Source organism: Fonsecaea erecta (assembly GCF_001651985.1).
Source record: "Fonsecaea erecta strain CBS 125763 chromosome Unknown Scaff5, whole genome shotgun sequence".
Classification (NCBI taxonomy): domain Eukaryota; kingdom Fungi; phylum Ascomycota; class Eurotiomycetes; order Chaetothyriales; family Herpotrichiellaceae; genus Fonsecaea; species Fonsecaea erecta.
Window position 1 is genome coordinate 1,651,528 of NW_017387248.1, and position 20,020 is coordinate 1,671,547.

Consider the following 20,020-nt stretch of genomic DNA (forward strand, 5'->3'; position numbering starts at 1 on the left):
TCCCGCTTTTGCCTGTCCCCCGTCCGCCGTGCCTAAAGTTGCAGACAGTAGAACCAGAGCCCCAAATATACACACCAGAGATGTCCCAATAAATGTCACTCATCCTTGGATGGAATCCTTCCTAGAAGGGAATATCAAGCAGCAGGCCTTCCAGCAGCGCACTCATAACCTCGTAACACATAAAGTCACACGGGCCCAAATTTACCCTGCCCTCCATTGGAAGGCCTATACACTGAACCACTCGCAGATGCAGTTGGATCCCAGCTGCTCCACTGTGTTAGGGTTCCCTCTGCGCATCACCCTCCTCTTGTCGGGGCCCGAAGTCGGCGTGCCGTAGTCACTCTCATCGACGCAGATGGTGGGCACATCGGGTATGGGCATGATTTGCCAGTTGTTGAGGACTTGCATTTGTTGGCAATACGGCTGCACATTGTCGTCAGGCTTCCGCTTCTCCACCATCTTGACAAGTTTGGGAAAGTCCGGTGATCCGATGGTGGCTTGACGTTTGACTTTCGTGCCGGCCCAGTAGTCAGCATCAGTCGGATCGCTGGGGTACGGCGTGGTGGTGGACGGGTTGGAAGTTGTTGGGCCTGTCCCGTATGCCGGCGCATGTGTCATGCTGTAAGGGCCTGCGTTGGTGGGCTGGCTGGATGCAGACGTTATTGTAGAGCTGGAGCTATACGTCTCATACGCGTCATTCATATTCTGATCCAAAAAGACCCAGAACTCGCTGACGGAAGAGTTCCAAAAACAGTACCAAGGCTTGTCGCCGATGCTGAGGTAGTTTGCTCCCCAATAGGGCATGCCTCTCCCCGCCAACTCCGGGAAGGATACGGAGCGTTTCATTGGGCCAGAGTCAGGTGAGAGTTGATCGGCAGGAACTAGAACATCAAGTCAATGGCTGATTGTGCGAGGGCATGATAAGAACGTACCAATGATCAGCTTGTCGAAAAGCACACTGAAGAAGAGGGCGACACCTAGTTGGTCGTCTTCTTTATCCTTGTATGGTTGCATCGCAAAGGACGTGCCATTGAAATCCGGAGGTTGTGGTCCGTATCTGAACAATTGAGGTCTCACCGAATAGTCGTCAAACACTACCGAATAGTTCGGGCCGTTTGCGAAGACGTTAATCCCAAGGAGGGCCACATCTAGACACTCCCACGTATGAGAGTACTCGTCATCAATAACGCACGAATTGATCTCTTCTGTCTGATTGAGGGGGATGGTGTAGTGGCCCGTCGGACATGAGGGTGTCGACGGACCAGTTTGGGCCGGGTCGGCGTCGAGCCAAACCGTTGTAGTCGCTGCGCTATTGCAAAATTAGAAATACCCGCGTAGACGTTTTGTTTGATCAACTTACACTTCAGCTTGGCGCGTTCCATGTTGGTTTCCTACGACACCACCAATGACACCACCAATTACCGCTGCCAGCACCACGATCGCAGCGACGATCACGACCGTCCAGATTGGTAGACCACAGCATGTCCTTCTCCGTCGCTTCTCGCTCAGGCCTTCTTTCCTGGCGACTTCGTCTTGAGGATGGCCCGAGCCAACAGCCGTTAATTCAACATCTGACGCAGAGCCTTCTGGAGGATGTATGAGGGAAGGACCCGATTCTTCAGTAATAGTCGACGTCTGTGGGTCTATTCTCGCCATGTCTCCCTTCGCGATAACGTTGTCGGCATAGCGGCTGTAGGGCGGTAATTGCTCGATATGACCATCGCTACCAACAATGTCGCCGACTTCATTACTGGAAGAGGATGTGTCAGGCGGATATGATTGGCCCATTCCAGGAAATCCCAAAGCGATATCAGTGTCCGAACTATCATCCTCCGGGACTGTGTTCTGAGGATACATGGAGTATGGGTGCTCTGGACCTCCGTGTGGAACAAAGGGCTGTTCCAGGGGCCGAATTGTCGAATCACTGACAACACTAGACGCTCTGGTAACTTGGGGATATAACCCATAGGGCTGGCTCGGGGCTGTTGGCCCTCTATAAGGACTCTGAGCTCGTGGGATGGAGAAGCGGGAGGATGTACTGAGGGTTCTTCGGGTATCTGCGATGGAATGGGACGAGGTTGATACGGCTCGGTGGGGGAGGGCGGAGGATTCGGCCGGGAGTGTTCTTTTGGAGATAGAAAGCCTGTTTAGGCCGAGGGTGTTCCCAGGAAGCCCAGGTGGGATGTATTCACGCGTATTGTTGTTTGTGTCATTGCGCTGGGCCAGGTTCAGCTCTTCCGGTCGGCTGTCAATTGAGTCCGTCGGACTTGAAGTGCCTATCGACTCATCACGATCCACCGCATAATCGTCACTGAAGACATTGGGATTGGAGGTTTCTATTGATGACCTTCGCGGCGTGGTGTCATCGTCCATCGATGTCGATCGTCTTGAAGGAGGTCGTCGCGCCATGGGCGCTGCGCCACCCTTTAGGAGGCCGACTCCGGATACGCGAAGACAGACAATTGAGGAAGCGAGAAAGGCAGCGACGGATTGGGGCGTATTATGTACGGAGGTTCGACGTAGGAAGGAACGTATCAGAGGGTGGGAGGCGGGTGTGGTGAGGGCGGTGGGTGTTGAAGTTGTCGGATGAGCACGAACTGCGAGAGCGGAACAAGAAGCAGCCGTCGAGGTTGGAACAGGAGGTCTCATTAGACTCAGTCCGCACTGGCAATGCCCATTCCTCTCTGGCCATGGCCGTCGGCCAATAATGTGTTAGTTGATTTTAGTTGGCTTGGCAATGCCATCGATCATGCTCGTTTTGAGACAAGCGCCATCATCTCGCATAATAATTCTGTCTGCACGGCTGACTTTGACGACTGTCACCGGCGTCCATCGGCGTCGATCCCCATTGTTCTCAATTACTGCAATCGTTTATCCGGGATATTGCGGGAATATTGCCAACGTTGCACCAGGTTGTGTGTCGGGAACTAATCAGATGTGGCATTTCTGGCCGTAAAGTCCTACAGTATGACTGCGGCGGCTGAAGTACAGGCTTTGTTGCGATTCTTGACCAAAGATGCCCGCATTCCATTGGCGGAAGCCATGCCGAAGATCCACGCTCTTCGAAAACAGCAGCTCAACACGCCCGAGAACATCTCCAAGGCCGACGAGACTGACCTCCAATCGATCTTTGCTGACGAGAAGGTGCTGAAGCAGGTGATCAACGCGGCCAAGCGTGTGTCTAATCCCAAAAAACGAGCAGCGGCTCAGTCGAACTCTCCGTCCTCGAAGCGTGCGAGAGCAGACCAAGATCCGCTTGATGATGAGGATTCTCTTGCACTACCCCAGACAGAGATATCCATTGCTGAGCTAGAGGATATCACGATCGAGACGAACCGCGCACCACTTTTCCTGGCCTTTACCATCGCCGTCCTTGCATATACACACCCCGAGCAGCCTCTTTCGAGTCGTTGGAGCTTGGCGCAGGCTGTGGTGAGCGCAGGTGCGCAGAGCAAAGCCAAATATCTCGGGTTAACAACTGGACCGACTGCGGAAGAAGATGGCTGGGCCCAGGGCCAACCTAAAGTCAAGATAATGGGACGCGAGGTGGCTGTGATGCGGAGACACGTGGCGGTGCCCGATCAAGATGAGCTATCGATGCCCAGCAGTGCGTTCTGGGGACTTGACCTCGAGGCGCTTCGCAAGTCTAATGGACCTTTGATTGCTGGTAAGGACATCAAGAGCTCTGCTGGGCCTCCTATACACAAACCTCTTTCACCTCGAAACTACCTCCTCAAATCCATGATGGTTGTCGAGTCCAGCACCGCAGAACCCGCAAAGGACCCCAACGAGAAGAAGCCAGCCCGAAAGAAGCAAACCCCAAGAGATATGGCAAGTAAGAGAGAGGAAGCTGCTGCTATGACTATCAAAGCGATCGACACAGTTTGCAAGAGTTGGGCATCCACTTTGAGCCCGCAAGAGCTTGACCAGAGAGCACAGGTCTGGTACACGCGTGTTCGACCGGATGTTGAGCAGGGCCAGGCCGGCTGGGGTCAGCGGGGTCGAGTGCGCCTGGCCGACATCCTCGCTCTGAGAAAGGGATAGAGCACACGCTCCATGACGGACTACAAGACATCTGATCTGGCCCAATCACCAATGGAGAACAGAGGGGCAGTCTTGACGCGTCGAACGACACTAAATTCGCGGTTGCATTGAATTCATGGGTACGCCAATGTATTACTAGTTTTTGAACGACGAATGCGTCCTTGTTTGTGCACTCGAGCAAAACTGGCTATCCGATGCAACGTCGGATTGACTTCATCTCCAGGTCATCGTTACAGATTGCACTTCCACTCACTGCAAGGCATTACCCAGGTTCAATCTTGCTTTGAAAACCCTCAGACGCCCAGTGCAGATCCGGATTCCTGGAACCATGATTCCAGGGTCACAGATATATCATTCATCTCGTGCCTCTTCGGGCCTTCTTGAATCATCACTATTCTTTGTCTTCCGATGGGCGTCCGACGTCGCCTGCGCATGAGGGTTAGATCATACCACATCGGACAAGCTCGGGCAGATGAAACGAACCTTTCCAGAACTTCTTGTCAACCTTGTTATCGTCCTCACTCAGCTGATTTACTGTTCTCTCGTGTCGTTGTGCAAACTCTTCGTTATGCTTCCGAACGTCCGGGTCGCTGTCCTCGGCCGCTGATTTGGGGGTTTGAATCTTAGGACTTCCACCCTGGCTTGTGGACGTGCTTCCACTTTTGCCAGTTTCAGGAGCCTCTGGGCCGGGATGCTCCATGTTGGCTTTAGGATTGTCCTGTTCGGTGCCCTGCTGCATCCCAGACTGCTCATTTCCATAGGACTGATGTGCGAATCTTCTTGGTTGTGCAGGATAGGAAAGGACTGAGAACCGGTGAGAGGCTCGGACGGGCCTGGCGGCCACACGAAGAATGGGCTGCATTTTGGCTGCTTTGTGCGAATTCTACTGGGTGGTATCAGAAGAATATAGGGACAGAAGGTGTGAGGCGACTTCAATTCAAGAGGACACTGAGAGCGGAGGTCAAAAAGCCCTGGAAATTGTACGGAGTGCCATGATGATCCCCTGATGACTTCATTGACTGCCAAGCCTGTCATTGATAGTCATCCAGCCTCGCCTCAATCTGTTGCGTTCCTGTACAGGCTCAGTCTGCCATGAAACACTTTGATCGCGAATAACAAGACGGCAGTCAAGATGTCTTCAGCCACTTGCTACTCGAACAGTCTATCTAGCTGAAAAAAGGCCTCTTATCAAACAACTGCCTTGATCCTCTGGAGAGTACCAGTTGCTTTGCGCCACAAACATCGGAATTCTTTTTCGCACTATACGTGTTGGTGACGTCAGGCTAAGTTTTCGCGTGTGTCGCTTTCCCCGCATCACGAATCGCGTCAGTCGTTGGCGTCACGCACCTGGAGCTCTGCAGCTGTTTTGTTTCGTCGGACTCGTGTCCCGCAACATTTGACTGGCACAAGGCAGCTAGCTGTTGTAGAGGCCACTTCTGTGCGAGCTGTGGCAGGCATCCAGTCAGATAGCTTGCTGTAAGGTAAAAGTCTGTGGCGCCTAGGCTGCATTCACCTTCCGGTGACCTTGGCCGTAACACCCAGCCTGTGGCGCCACTTCTGCCTCACCTCCCACCTGCCCCTTCATCACCGCCCGTCGATCGAACCAGTAAAATGGTGAAGGAACTCTGACGTCAAAGTTGGCACAAATATTCAATCTGTCAACTTTGCCTGAACTTCCTTTCTTCGACCTCTTCAGTCCTCTGTTAAAACAATACTCTCTCTCTCTCTCTAACTCTTCTCACTACCTCTACCTACCCGAAGTACTCACAAAAGCGAACAGGACCATGAGGTTCTCCCTCTCCAAATTCCTCGTCGTCGCTCTGGCGTCGACCGAGGCCGTTGTTGCCAGTACATGGTTTAGCAAAGCTGGTATGTCCCAAAGTCCACACGTTGCTCACAAGGATGCTGCTGACCTCATTTCTTAGCTTACAACAAGTGGCATGAGACCGAACTCGAGCGCTGGCTCTCCGATCACGATGTCCCCTATCCCACTCCTGCGGACCGAAAAGACCTCGAGAACCTCGTGAAAGAGAATTGGCAGGCCAAGGTGATCGACCCTGTCGCTGCGACTGGGGACAAGACTACCGATAGCTATCACAGTGTCAAAGACTGGATCTTCGACAGGTAAAGAGTTGATGGCTCCTTTTGTCATCGGTTTCGCTAACCTTCAATAGCTGGACCGAGTCGTCTCTGAAAAGCTTCCTTGATCACCACAACATCCCTGCTCCCCAACCACGTACCAGGGATACTCTCTTGAGCACGGCCCGCCAGCACTACGATTCCGTCGCGAAACAGCTGGGCGAGTACGCTTCCTACCCGGGTGACTGGCTCTACTCAACTTGGTCCGAGTCCGATCTCAAGGAGTTCCTCGACGAGCGTGGTATCCCCGTTCCACAGCCTACCACTCGTGACAAGCTCATCGCTCATGTTCGTCGCAATGCACGATTGGCCTCTCTCAACATGTCGTCGGCCGCATCTGCCGCGAGTGCTTCGTACTCTAGTGCCAGCTCTGTAGCAAGCAAATCCGCTTCCAGTGCACAGGCCAGCCTTAGTGATGCTCTATTTGATGCTTGGTCTGAAAGCCAGCTAAAGGAGTTCCTCGACAGCCATGGAGTTCCTGTCCCACAGGGGAGTAGGAAGAATGAACTTATTGCATTGGCTCGCAGACAACGCTCCAAGCTCGAGGCAAGCGGCTCTTCGCTTTCCAGCTCGGCCGCTTCCGGCTTTGGCGCTGCGACTTCGTCTGCCGGCAACGAGTATGCAAAGGCAACCGATGATGCCTCTCTCATGGCTGAAGACGCATTCAACACCGCGGTAGATACATGGTCAGATTCTCGCCTCAAGGCTTATCTCGACTCCCGTGGGGTTCCCGTTCCTCAGGGCAGCAAGCGGGACGAGCTCTTGAAGCAAGTTCGATTGAACAAGCACAAAGCTGCTACCGGTTGGTCGGCTTGGACATTCGATACTTGGACCCTTGAGAATCTCCAGAAGTACCTTGAAGCCCACGGCAAGAAGTACAAGAAGAGTGCCAAGGCAACCCGTGAGGATCTGATCAAACAGGCTCAGGACTCCTACGCGTCTGCTTCCAAGAGCGGTGGGACAAGCTACGCATCGGTCACCAATTACCTTGCCAAGCAGACCGACGCCGCTAAGGACACTGCCTTTGATACCTGGTCTGACAGCGAGTTGAAATCGTACCTGGACAGCTACGGTGTTCCCAACTACCAGGGGTCAACCACCAATGAGCTCCGCGCCGAGGCCAAGAAACAATACAACTATTTCAAGTACGGGACATCGACCCCCTCAGGAACCATCTTGGAACGAATTAAGAGTGGCTTGCAATGGGTTCTTGGACAGGCTCAGGGAGCTGGTGCCACTGCATCTGCATCTGCATCCAAATCCGCAAGCTCAGCAGCTAGCGTTGCATCCAAGAGTGCCACGAGCGCTAAAAGTGAATTGTAGGCGTGGGTGGAAGGCATGACGAATACCCCTAGAAGGCGATGGCTCTCATCCAGTGGCGACACAGGGACCGGAGGAGTTCGTTCGGCAAGGGTTAACCAACGAAGGACCATGGCATGAGTTTGGCTGATGATAGGCTTACGAGATTGTACCTTTAGAGCTTTTGAGCTACGATAGCAGTTACCAACGAACAGGAAAAGATAGGCATTGTATCGGAACATCTTCCTCTTTTGCGAATTCTAGGTCTTGTCCTATCTCTCAAAGCATCTGGTGTCTCGCAGGACTAATGAAAGTCGGTCTTCCGGAACGCCACGAGTTTGCCCACAACCAGATACTAGATCGAGACGTCAGCATCTGCAATCTCGAGCATTTTCCCCCTCGCAGCCTCGTATTTTCCAACTCCATAAGAGGGGCCACTCACCTTCTCGTCAAATCTCTCGATCCACCCGTTCAAGTTATCCACCTGCTCGGGCGACAAGTCGTCACACGGGTCCAATGGCCCATCGAGGTCCTTCGTCAGCATCTCCTCGTCAAAGCTTTGACAGGCCAAGCCCCTCGTGGCGTCGCGCCCGGCGAAGTTCTCGTACGGCCCGCCGGGCCCATAAAAGTTGCGGCCGGACGAGACGTCGTAGACCTTACCGCGCACAGCCAGGTAGACGGGTGAGTTGTCGGTGCCGTTGTACTTGAGCAGCGTGCGCGGCGTGAAGGTCTTGAAGACGATAGGTTGGGGACCCGGCGGGAGGGATGGCGCCGCTTGTGGCCGCAGGCGCAGGTACGCGAGCGTCAGGATCAGGACGACGAGGGACAGGTTGAGCGGCGTAAGCAGCGGCGTTGTGACCGCGAAGCTGCATTGTTGTGCGCATGTGTTAGCCAAATATGCGAGGCTCAGAAGAGATTGCTAGCCTTATTGCCGAGTTTGGAACCACATACAATGTCTCCCGCATGATCTTGTGATGTGCTTCGACTTCTATGGTTTATCTCTCGTGTCAGCCAACCGGTGGATGGGTGTGCTCTGGCGTCATGGTCGTGGAAGAGAATCGTACCTGGCGGAATCTGGCTCATCTTTGCAGATGGCACACAGTTGAGGAAAGCTCGGACCTGTTCTTGTCGGTTTCGAGAGATACAGTATCGTTCGAAGATGAAGAAGTCAGTTGACGACAGGAAGTGATGAGCCTTTGGGGATGACGGCGGTCCAAAGTACGGAGTACGGGTATATATGAGCTTTCTCCCCGGAGAGGGTCGATGTGAAGAACGCGAAGTCCCGCACCTGCGCTCCGAAGATGGAGGGGGTTGCCGGCTCTCCAGGAAGGGAATGTTTTCCGGGAAATTCAGTCAGCTGACTTGGTCCGTGCGCGTGTGGCTTTTGGCATGCAGGCTACTCCGTTCTTGGCCTTCCAGAGACGATGCTATTTCTCTCCACGACCACGACCACGACCACCCACATGTCTTTTCCCCTCCCCCTCGGGTGTGCCTTTGTGTTTCAGCTAGGAAATCCGAATGTCGAAAACTGCAAACCTGACTCAGGAAGTATTTACCACACACTCATCTTTAAGTGTGTTGCACAGCGACCGAGAACCGGTCCGGCAAAACCAGGTCCCACAAGAGTGGTGGACTCCGTCACCCTTCTCCAGCTATTCAAGTCTTCTGTTCTGTTGACGATTGTAAAAGGATGGCGCCGAGGAAGAGATTGCTGCTATTGAGGTAAGAGGTTGTGAGTGCAAAAATCAGCTTGACTTGAGATGCTTTCAATCCAGGTAAGCTACAGAAAAAAGACATTCGCGCCGTCAAGACATTATCTCGCGCCACAATTTACCTAAGGTCATCCATGGTGGTGCTGGTCCCTTGAGCGCTTTTATAAACAGTCGGGCTACATGGTGGCAACTTACAGTGTTCGCAGGATTTTGGCCCTTTCCAAAAGTTTTGCACCCAGGTTGGTCTATACATACTCTCCATAGGGAGCCAGACTTGAGCAAAACATCACGATATCAACTTCGTGCCGAGATTTTCTGGGGCACGATGGCTGCAAGTGCCATATCAGATCAACTTATACATTGGACGGATGAAACGTGACGTCTATACCCGGCTTTCTCTGTTGCGGCAGGCGAATATTGCCTCGATATCCGAGTCTGGGCGGCCAAAAAAATATATTCTCGGATTATATTATGTCTCAACACGTTCTTGAAAGCAAGACACTCTCAATTGGAGGCTACGCCGCTAAAATTTCAAGTGATCCGCCGAATATCACCATTATCATCATCGTGGAGTATTCGGTCGGAGCTTTCCCCAGATACCCTGTCTATCTCAGTCTCGAGTATCTTTAGTCCACCGTCATCCTGTTGCTCGGGCGCATCCCCCCGGGGAATAATCAACTTTGTGGGAGATGCTTCGCTACCAGCGCCCACTCTGGACAATGATATCCGCTCTCCAGAGACCACTCCTTCGCCAGCATCAATGTCATCATAGGCAGCTGCGTGGTTGCGCCGGTGGAAAAGCCATTGAAACAACACCACAGGCGTGCATGAGATCCACATCGATTCCAGCGGCGACCTCGGATGGATTTCTTCGTCGTCTTCGCTCGTTTCTTCGCCTTCCAATGCTCGAGGCTCCTCACCAGCTAACTTTTCCAGCGAGCGACCCATCGTTTCCGGGATGAGGAAGGAGCAGAGCAGACCCAAAAATGCGAAGGCACCAAGTATCTGAATGACGTGGGGTAGCCATGGTGATGCGTCGTCCTCGCCTTTTTCGAATCCGATGCCTCGCAATGGACCCGTTAGCGCTTGGGCGAGAACTGCACCGACTTTTCCAGAGGCCGCTGCCAGTCCATGACATGTGCTTCTGTACCTGGTTGGAAAGCATTCACCCGAAACAATGAACGTTGTCGAGTTAGGGCCTTTTCCCAAATTATCAGCCAAGGGTCTTTGGAGCGAGCCAATCACTTACCGAAATTGACAAAGAACAGGATCAGGACGAACACCGCCACCCTTGAGGCGTCGGACATGCTCTCGAAAGAGCTCCCAAGAATCAGAAGGAGCAAGGTGATCATGGCGAACCCTCCCACCTGAATCGACTTGCGTCCTATTCTGTCCACAAGCAGAATTGCACAAATGGAGCCCGGGATGGCCCCGGCGACCACCAGCACCAGATTGCCAACTGCACCATTGCGGAGGATCGTGTATAACCTTGTAGGGTTGCTGTTGTGGACGGATCCGAACCCCATTTTCTGGAGGAAGATGGTGTTATTCAAAGCCAGCGCATAATATGCCACATCCAAGAAAAACCACGATCCACAAGTCCCAAGGAGAATCCAGCCATTGTAGCCTTGTCGGAAGTAGCGTCTGAAGTCGCTCCATGACGACTGGGGTACGACGGCAGCGTCAAGGCCGCCCAGAGTTTCGCCAGGTCTTAAGCCGGCACGAATCTCCCTCCTCTCATCTTCGACTTCTCCTTGTCCGGTCCTGGGTCCAATGGTGTTTTGAACCCATCCCTTGTAGTCGGCAAAGCCCTGCTCCACGTCACGGTTCACGTCGAAAGTGTATCGAGGTGTTTCAGGGATTGTCAAACGGTAATAGAGTGCAAATGCCGCAGGCACCGCGCCAACTCCGATAATGATTCTCCACATCCTATCAACAGCCAGATGTGCAGCAGCAGTCTGGGTACAGACACTGTCCTGACAGAGATTGTCGTCGTTGTCAATTTGAGACTTGAATGCTGCAATAACGATCGTGGCAACCAGACTGGCTATGAATTGCCCAAGAGCCTGGGTCGAGAACACGGCGGCAACCATTGTGCCTCTCCATTTGGTTGAAGCGAATTCAGAAGTGATGATATTTGCAAGCGGGTAATCACCACCGATACCAATTCCCATGAGGATGCGCCAAAACACCAATAACCCTGTTATGCCGATTGCTGAAGAAGGACCGGTAATGCATTGGCCCAGAGTCGCCAGTCCGATGATCAACAGCTCATATCCATACATGCGCTTTCTCCCAACCCTGTCCGCAAGCCAACCAAAGAACAACTGCCCGACGACCGTGCCGACAGAAGTCATGACCTTAATCAAGGTATCATCGACCTGGGGGATCTTGTTCCCGTGCTTCGGGAAGTAACAGAACCCACTTTGCCAGATTCTGTCAGCGTACGCAGACGATCAGGAGAACCTTATGATGAGGGCAGAAGCACAGAACAAACGAAAAATGAGAGGTCTTTACATCATATCAGAAACCAGATTAATGGCAAAAATCTGGTGGAATGTCAGGATACTCGAATGAAGCAGATACCCTCAGAAGGAACAGACATCATAGCTATCGGTGAGGAAGCCAGTTCCCGCCACCAAGATAGCTCGAACATGAGCGCGGCTGAACGATCGTTCGTTGATATCCCGCAATATGAGACGACGACGCAAAGTTGGATCCTGTTGCAAACAATATCGATCAGCGCCCGAATGGGTGCAGCGCCTCGCACAAATTGACAAGGTTGACTTGCCTGTATATGCTTATACTCATCCTCCAAATCTCGAAAGGCTTTATGTCTCTTAACCATGATGGCTGTTGGTTGAGTTGTCAAGCTCTGACTACTTGAGGATCTGCGGACATCAGGTTCAAGGACAATGGGCAGCAAATCTGTCTTTACCCAGTCCACTGGGCGGACAGCAATCGATATGAAAGCATTGCAGAAGGATACTGTTTGACCTGGGAGCAGGAACTACCGCACAGAGTAGGTACGGGGAGAAAATATAGTGATCAGGCTGGGTTCGCCTCGCCAATATCCCAGCTGCATAAATTCTCCTGGAAGAGGGGTGGTTGTTGTTGCCTTCGCTTCCACAGTCAACGGCCAGGGGGTCGCCTCGGGGCCCGGCCTACTAGGACAGGCTATATGCCTGTAGCAGTCAACTAATCAGCCTTACGCCAATGTCAGTGAGCCCCTGAACTTTGTGGTTGTAGGAGCCCCGTTGCCATCCTGCTAGCACATGATTGGGTCAGTCCAACGCCCGACCTCTATATCACGCACGCCAACTGACCGGTTCTAGGGTTCCCTCTCGCCCAGTTCGTTCCACATTGAGCGCAGAACGACAACACAGCCGTTGTCTTGTTTCACAACCGTGCGCCTTCGCGTCACTTGTTGCTATCTCCGGATCTAAGCTAGCGCGGGGCCCTGGTTGCGAGGCTCACTTCCTGCCCACGTTCCTGGCGTTCCCATCCCAATTGGTCCAATTTGTTCGTCTTCGTTGAAGCTGGGCATTTCAACAGATTCGAGGCATGGCAAGGATCCTCAGCCACGCGCGGAAGCTGCCGACGAACCTTGCCCAGCTCATCGACAATGTTCTCGCTGATGACTCTGCCGGAGCCTGTCCGTTCGATGGCTTTTCCCTGCAGTAAATGTGCATTTGACGGCAATAGGTATTTTTGAGGTGACGTTGCTTAGAGTTTATTGCTTCTGTTTGGTGAACTTGCTTCCTTTTCGTTGTCTTATGGCTATTAACGGCGTAGGAGATGTGATCGCTTTGGTTCAGATTACGGCACAGGCAGCGAAAACACTACATGCCGCCACACATGCCCCGAGCGAGATCAGGCGCTTTATCCGGGAGACAGACCGATACCAATCATGCGTGGAAGTAGCTGCCAGCAGGCTTCGCCGGCATGGTGCGATTCTCAAAGACCACGCCGACGTGAAGAGCAACATTCAGGGTATGCTCGAACAATGTGCAGAGACGACCAGGAAATTGAAAAAGATCGCAACAAAGTATGAGCACATCGTGAACAAGAAGGGAAGTCCCACTGGAGCAGACGCCGCCTGGAATCAATGGATCGAAGCTTTCAAGACTGTCTACCACACGATCGAATGGACCACGAAAGATACTGTGGTCGAGAACCTTCGGGGAGAGCTGGCGCAACATATTCAGGTGCTCACCTGGCTGGAGAACGGACTGCTCTCGTAAGTTCCTACCGAGCTCGAAGAGGAATCCAACCGGGGGAGCTGACACGGCTTCACTTCAGTGAACAGGTTGGTCAGCTTTCAGTCCAAGTCAGCGACATGAAAGATATGCTCGCGTTTGCCATGGCAACCCCGTCTCCAAGCCCGATGTCGAGTCCTTTTGGTCTATCTCCTAATCCAACGTCACCGTCGATCACGGCAAGGGGATCTGGAAGCCAGGCCAGCTCTCCGGAACTTTCGGCGAATACACAACCTCAATCCATGGCTCCTCTGCTGCTGCCAAGTCCGACATTCGACCTTGATGGTTGCGAATTTGGAGAGGACATTGATGACCAGTTGACACTGCCGGAGAGTTTCCCGGGCGTCACTCCTGGTGATCAATACCGCCACGTCAAGCTTGCGTCCATCAAAGAACAGAAAGAATTCGTTGATAAGCTGACTTCTCGTGCTAGCTTTACTGAAATGTATTCTCAAACCCAATCCGTGGAGTGCCACTGCTGATTTTTCCCACCAGACGTGTTGAGTCAGTTAACTTTGTCTGGCGAAAGCCCGGGGCGGCGGACGGAGTTCTGATAGAGGCCAGTGATTCGGGGAGAGTGTTGCTCATCAAGAATGGCGCTGCTGTGGAGGATATTTGGACCTTGAACGACAAGAGAACCATACGCTTCAGGCAGCGAGGTGCGACTCCACTCCTTTTCTGACCGACATCCTCGCCGTTCGACCTGACGAGTCTCGACTTACACTTCCTAGTGCCCACCTGGGAATACATCATCCCTTACTCAATTAACGGCGACGAACTCACGGCTGTGGTGGAACAAGGGGAAGGTCTGACCTTCTTCACCATCGAACAGGGTCAACGGGGGGACCATCCAAGAATACCGACCACTTGGGTCCAATACAAGTTCCGGAGTGTCCCTGGTGAGTTCATCTATTTGCGAGAGCAAATTATTCAGTCGTATTCGGAGAGAGTACTGAACTTTTGGCGTAGACTGTGAAAAGTTCCAGGAGATAGTTTACGGGTCTAGCCTTCGGCTTCTGGTACCTGTGACTGAGATCTGTCGACCCCATCGAGGCCGAGACGACGATCGCCTCGTTGGCCTCGAGAACGTGCGGGTCTGGGAGATGGGGTCGGAGATGCGGTTCATGGTACATTTGATCCAGGAAAGAGGGAAGCGGCGGAAGAAGTACATGGAATTTAACCGTCAGTTCTCCACCTGCATGCTTTGACGCTGAGTCGTGCTACTGACGTCCCGGGGTTACAGTGTGTCAAGACAGCATCAAGATTGAGAGCAAGGGGACAGGTCGGAAATCCACTCTCTTGTTGACGGGTATGCATGCCCAGATCGATGAGATGGAAGCCGGGCGAAGAGCATCCACGTCGACCTCGACCTCGGACTCGACCCTGGGGTCAACCAAATCGCTGACTCGTCGGTTCTCTTGGGATCGAAGTCTCCCTTACCTGGACAAGGCGGAGATTTATTTCAGCCATCAAGAAGGTGGGCTCAAATGCGGAGCCGTTCTTGCATGGTTCAAACCGCTGACCAGCGTGTCACTAGACCGTGATAATCTCCTTCATCTTGCTCTCAGCTGTCGACCGAACAGGAAAAAAAGCGGATGAAACAGGACCAGTCAGCAATATAAATCGTTGATATGGGACGAGGCTTACCTGGACATTCCTTTGGAAAGGTGCACCCATAAGATTGCTGCCCTATCACCGCAGACCGGGGACTATACTTCAGCTTGTTCTCTCCAGAGCCGAACCCCGCAGAAGACAGTCAACCAGCATTCAACGATGGGATTCAATTAACGGAGTAGAGTGTCCATCGAGGGAACCACCTCCCGGCCAACGCGTGTCCACGTTGAGAGTCCAAGACAAGGAAGAGTATTTGTGCCGTCGTTCGAATGTTGTTACAAAATCTGAGGCGGGAATGCAACCGCCATGCTCACCACGCAGCGAAAGCACCAAATCCCAGCGAGGCCAGGCTAGTATAGTCCTTCTACACGTATATTAGTGTATTCAGCTTGTGACCGGCAATAGTACCGGTACACTCGCCAGAGCACCAGGTTTCCGGGGTGAGAGACGGATATGAAGAGGAAACAGTCCCCTTGTATTAAGAAAAGGCGGGAATGAACTCGTATTGTAATATAGAACATTGATCGAGGGGATGGATGGCGAAGTGTTTTATTCCAGCGACTTCTGGAGCTTCCCAATGATGTATAAATACCATCCGGAATACCAACGAAGGTAGCTTTGTGCTGAAACCCCCTTTTCTGAACTACTTGTTCTCATCTAGAGTGTGTGTGGTATTTAATAACATAAAGATCGTAACTATGTAGAGGCTGCACAAGCCGAGGCGGGGAATCGAGAAAGAAAAAAGTAAAATGTCACATCATCGCGTTCCCTCACTTTGGCCTCTGACCTTCCGCCATGCTTACCAATTGCGTTTCCGTCTGCGACATTCACTCATCTCCTCTCTAGGCAGCACACCCTCGCGTCTAGGAGTTCCAGGAAGAGAGAAAAAGAGAGAGGGACATTGTATATACACAACTCCTCTCCGGAGTTCGGACATACCACACACTTCACCCGAGACCTCTCCCGCCCTTCCACCCTTCTCTCTCCCAGTTTAAGAAAACAAAGAGCAAGGATGTTCACCGGCCTGGTCGAAACGCTGGGCACCGTCACCGCGCTGGTGGCGCTGGACCCATCGACGTCGGGCGGCAACGGCACGTCGCTGACCATCTCGGACTGCGCGTCGATCCTGACGGACGCGGCGCTGGGCGACTCGATCTGCGTCAACGGCACGTGTCTCACCGTGACGGAGTTGGAGCCGGCGCAGGCACCCTACACGGCGTTCAAGGTCGGCGTGGCGCCGGAGACGCTGCGGCGCACGAACCTGGGGTCGCTGCGGGAGGGGAGCAAGGTGAACCTGGAGCGGGCGGTGAGCGCGTCGACGCGGATGGGCGGCCACTTCGTGCAGGGCCACGTGGACACGGTGGCGGCGATCGCGGGGGTCACGCCGGACGGCAACGCGCTGACGTTCCGGCTGGCGCCGCGCGAGCGCGGTGTGCTGCGCTACGTAGTCGAGAAGGGCTATGTGACGCTCGACGGCGCCAGCCTGACGGTCACAGCGGTCGACGACGCCGCGGGCTGGTTCGAGGTCATGCTGATCGCGTACACGCAGGCGCGCGTCGTCATGGCCGCCAAGACCCCCGGTGACGAGGTCAATGTCGAGATTGATATTGTCGGCAAGCTGGTCGAGAAGAGCGTCGTCGGGTACCTCGAGGGCGCCGCGGGTCGGGACGCAGGCGGCGCGCCGGCCATGCTGGAGAAGATCGTGGGTCGGCTGGTGGATGAGAAGCTGAAGACGGTGGTGCAGCAGCAGCAGCAGCAGCAGCAGCAGCAACGGTAGGGATTGACGAAACCATTGATCACTCGGGTACACCTCGTTGTTGCAATGGGCCTAATGTAACAACAATACATACCATTTCTCTCTCTCACACACTCTCTCTGGATGTTCCTTCTTACGCGCTCGACGAGAATGGGGAGGCTCGGGATTGCTGTCTATCTGTCTGTCTGTCTGATAACGCGGACTCTCCTGTCCGCTACGAAGTTTGGTTCACAGAGAGATGAACAAGTTTCGCTCCTGGCTCCCTGGACTGGCCGCCAACCAGCCAGCCAGCCGGGAGCGAAACAAACCAATCCATCGAAGTTGGGGGGGCGGCGCGCAAATAAGGGGTGTCTCGCGAGCCACCATTTCATATTTCCGGGAGATGGCAAAGAAGAAGAAGAGAGATGCCCGTGTCGAGTTCGTCAACATGGGGAAGTCCTAGCAAGTCACAAGTCATAGGTCACGGTAGACAGCAGGCAACAGACAGCGAACAACAGACGGCAGCTGAGATATACAAGCGAGGAGAGGAGAGGAGAGTAAGTCGAAAATGAAAGAAATGGCATTTTCCAAAGAATAAAAGCTCTTTTTGGCAGAATTCCTGGTATTCAAGAATGGTTTCGTGCAACAAAAAAATGCGTATGTTCGCCTATACAGAATTGCAATCGCCACATGGTTAGTTGGTTGGTTAGTTGTTTCGCACTTCATATTGCCGACTCGTTTCTTTTTATGAAGCAACTTTTTGGGATTCCAGAAGATCATTGACACTTTTTTGTGACCCCTATCCTCCCTACACATATAGTCCTCTCTCTCTCCTTCGTTGACACACTCTCAATGTCCAGAGCGTTCCTTCATAATCGCTCTCCGCTCCTTTTCTTTCGCTGTACCAAAGATTAGCTCAGGTCCATGCGGGAACACACTGGGGCCAGCAATATCACGGAAAAACTTACCTTCATCGTAAACCAAAAATTCATGCAGGGCCTTGCCTGCGGGTACCATCGGCAGAACTGGTACCTTCTTGTCGGTAATGACCTCCAAGAGCGCTGGGCCTTCGCCACTACCTTCAATCAACCACCGTAAGCTCTCCTCCACATCGGCTGGCTTCAAACATCTCCGTGCTGGCACACCCATGGCTTCTGAAAGTTTGACGAAATCAGGATTCTTTTGGTGCGTATGGGCAAATCGGTCTTCGTAAAAGAGACTCTGCCACTGCGTGACCATGCCTTGTTCCTCATTGTTCAAGATGATGACCTTGACGCCGATCTGGAACTGATTCGCCGTGCTGAGTTCGGTCAGAGTCATGTTAAAGGAAGCGTCGCCGTCGATGTCGACCACGAGCGCGTCCGGTGCGGCAACTTTCGCGCCAATGGCAGCGGGAAGGCCGTATCCCATCGTCCCGAGGCCGCCTGATGTGACCATCGACCGAGGATACCGCCATCGGAAATGCTGCGCGGCCCACATTTGATGCTGGCCGACGCCGGTAGCGATAATGGTCCTCTCTTTCATGTGGGCGGTCATGTCGGAGAGCTTTTCAATCAATGTTTGCGGCTTGATCAGACCGTCGGGCGTTTCCTTCTCGTAGCTGTTCAAAGGAAATCGCTTTTTCCAGTCGTTGATCTGCGCAAACCACTCGGGCCGTTCTTTGACAGGCTTGACTTTGGGTACCAGATCCGCAAGGTTGGTCGTCACATCACCCTCGACAGCTTCCGTCGCTTGCACGACCTTGTTGATGTTCTTGGGCATGATCTCAAAGTGTACAATCCCTCCTCGTTTCTCGGCCGCCGCCCGTTTCGCTTCGGGCGCGAATTTCGCAATATTGAGGGTTACTCGATCGTCAAAGCGGGCTCCGAGAGCGATAATGAGGTCGGTTTCTTGCATTGCCATATTGGCGTAGGCGGCACCGTGCATGCCCAGCATATGTAAAGACTTGGGGTCAAGCTCATCAAACCCTCCGAGACCTTGCAAGGTCGTCGTTACAGGGATGCAGGCCTTGTCAGCCAGTTCTTTCAAAAGCTTGGGGCCCTCGGGAGATCCCAAGATGCCTTGCCCCGCATATATGAGTGGTTTCTTTGCAATATTGATCAGATCGGCCACACGCGAGATGGTGCCCTCCAACTGTTTTCGGGAAAGCTCTCTGGCGGCCAGGGTAGCGGCGGAAGGATGGGAGGGCAAGGTCGATTGCATGGGGATGGGTCTCCGTAGAATGCCAGCCGTAACATCTTTGGGTAAATCAACGAGGACGGGACCAGGTCTTCCCGAGGTGGCGATCTCAAAGGCTTCTTTTATTCTCTTGGGCAGTTCCGCCACGCTCTTGACCATCACATTCCATTTTGTACAGGCTCTTGAGATTCCAACCACGTCAGCTTCCTGGAAAGCGTCGGTGCCAATAGCGGTGGTCGGGACCTGGCCACAGAACACAACCATGGGCGTCCCATCGGAAAGTGCATCTTGCATGGGGGTTACAACGTTTGTTGCGCCGGGACCTGAGGTCACAAGGACGACACCAGGTTTCCCGGATACTCGAGCATACCCCTCTGCCATGTGGCCCGCCCCTTGTTCATGTTTGGGCAGAACAAAGTCAAAGTGTTTTGAATTGTAGATGGCGTCGAAAACTGGGAGAATAGCGCCACCCGGGTAGCCAAAGATGTGTTTGACACCTTGTCGCAGCATCATCTCGTGGAAGATTTCTCCGCCGCTGAGCCCCACGAACGAGTCGTCGAGCTCAGGCATTTGCCTGTTGACCAAAGGCGAGGGCTCACTTCGGCGGAAGTCATTGTTAAAGGCAGGACTGGGGAGAGGTCGAGTGGTTCTTCCACAGCGTCAGCACGCAGGATACTCGAGAGGGTTCACTCTGGTACACATGGACTCACTGTGCTTGGGCAGCCGCAGTCGTCGCAGGCCGTCTTGACTGTTCGGGAGAGGATTTTTGAGACTTTCGGTGAGGTGACAGGGCTGCTGCCGGGGTAGTGGAGGAGAAGGCCTGGGAACACGAAGGTCTTCTTCGGGACAAAGAGCGAATGGCACTGGAGCCAGGCCGTATGGCCGTCATTTTGGTCGCCATGGTTGCCTGTCAAGAAGTCCAACCGTTGCCGGCCAGGAAAGAGGGGAGAAGGGGGTGGGAATAAGAAAGCTATGAATAAGGAAGGAAAAGATTTATGAGTCAGTGTGTGTGTCGCTGTCGGTGCCGAAGTGGGAGTGGC

At 53.3% G+C, this 20,020-nt stretch overlaps 9 protein-coding genes across 9 annotated transcripts; 4 read left to right on the plus strand and 5 right to left on the minus strand.

The window, feature by feature from the left end:
• Positions 1-225: 225 nt before the first annotated feature.
• On the minus strand, positions 226-2,409 carry AYL99_06660 (hypothetical protein; the record flags this gene model as incomplete). The annotated part of the gene is made up of 3 exons (XM_018838169.1): positions 226-881; positions 933-1,309; positions 1,361-2,409. The coding sequence occupies 3 exons, from the start codon at positions 2,407-2,409 to the stop codon at positions 226-228; spliced, it is 2,082 nt and encodes a 693-aa protein (XP_018692729.1).
• A 558-nt stretch (positions 2,410-2,967) lies between these two features.
• AYL99_06661 (hypothetical protein) lies at positions 2,968-4,044 on the plus strand (the record flags this gene model as incomplete). The annotated part of the gene is made up of 1 exon (XM_018838170.1): positions 2,968-4,044. One exon carries the CDS (start codon positions 2,968-2,970, stop codon positions 4,042-4,044), a length of 1,077 nt encoding a protein of 358 aa, XP_018692730.1.
• Positions 4,045-4,435: 391 nt separating this feature from the next.
• Positions 4,436-4,906, minus strand: AYL99_06662 (hypothetical protein; the record flags this gene model as incomplete). Its single annotated transcript, XM_018838171.1, has 2 exons — positions 4,436-4,470; positions 4,528-4,906. The coding sequence occupies 2 exons, from the start codon at positions 4,904-4,906 to the stop codon at positions 4,436-4,438; spliced, it is 414 nt and encodes a 137-aa protein (XP_018692731.1).
• Positions 4,907-5,828: 922 nt separating this feature from the next.
• AYL99_06663 (hypothetical protein) lies at positions 5,829-7,506 on the plus strand (the record flags this gene model as incomplete). The annotated part of the gene is made up of 3 exons (XM_018838172.1): positions 5,829-5,913; positions 5,970-6,168; positions 6,219-7,506. 3 exons carry the CDS (start codon positions 5,829-5,831, stop codon positions 7,504-7,506), a joined length of 1,572 nt encoding a protein of 523 aa, XP_018692732.1.
• Positions 7,507-7,786: 280 nt separating this feature from the next.
• On the minus strand, positions 7,787-8,565 carry AYL99_06664 (hypothetical protein; the record flags this gene model as incomplete). The annotated part of the gene is made up of 4 exons (XM_018838173.1): positions 7,787-7,837; positions 7,925-8,348; positions 8,434-8,470; positions 8,547-8,565. 4 exons carry the CDS (start codon positions 8,563-8,565, stop codon positions 7,787-7,789), a joined length of 531 nt encoding a protein of 176 aa, XP_018692733.1.
• A 1,160-nt stretch (positions 8,566-9,725) lies between these two features.
• On the minus strand, positions 9,726-11,551 carry AYL99_06665 (phosphate:H+ symporter; the record flags this gene model as incomplete). Its single annotated transcript, XM_018838174.1, has 2 exons — positions 9,726-10,393; positions 10,444-11,551. 2 exons carry the CDS (start codon positions 11,549-11,551, stop codon positions 9,726-9,728), a joined length of 1,776 nt encoding a protein of 591 aa, XP_018692734.1.
• A 1,419-nt stretch (positions 11,552-12,970) lies between these two features.
• AYL99_06666 (hypothetical protein) lies at positions 12,971-15,052 on the plus strand (the record flags this gene model as incomplete). Its single annotated transcript, XM_018838175.1, has 6 exons — positions 12,971-13,434; positions 13,497-13,898; positions 13,949-14,112; positions 14,185-14,352; positions 14,423-14,635; positions 14,697-15,052. 6 exons carry the CDS (start codon positions 12,971-12,973, stop codon positions 15,050-15,052), a joined length of 1,767 nt encoding a protein of 588 aa, XP_018692735.1.
• Positions 15,053-16,079: 1,027 nt separating this feature from the next.
• On the plus strand, positions 16,080-16,844 carry AYL99_06667 (riboflavin synthase, alpha subunit; the record flags this gene model as incomplete). The annotated part of the gene is made up of 1 exon (XM_018838176.1): positions 16,080-16,844. One exon carries the CDS (start codon positions 16,080-16,082, stop codon positions 16,842-16,844), a length of 765 nt encoding a protein of 254 aa, XP_018692736.1.
• Positions 16,845-17,651: 807 nt separating this feature from the next.
• On the minus strand, positions 17,652-19,881 carry AYL99_06668 (acetolactate synthase, large subunit, biosynthetic type; the record flags this gene model as incomplete). Its single annotated transcript, XM_018838177.1, has 3 exons — positions 17,652-17,701; positions 17,771-19,629; positions 19,691-19,881. The coding sequence occupies 3 exons, from the start codon at positions 19,879-19,881 to the stop codon at positions 17,652-17,654; spliced, it is 2,100 nt and encodes a 699-aa protein (XP_018692737.1).
• Between the last annotated feature and the right edge of the window lie 139 nt (positions 19,882-20,020).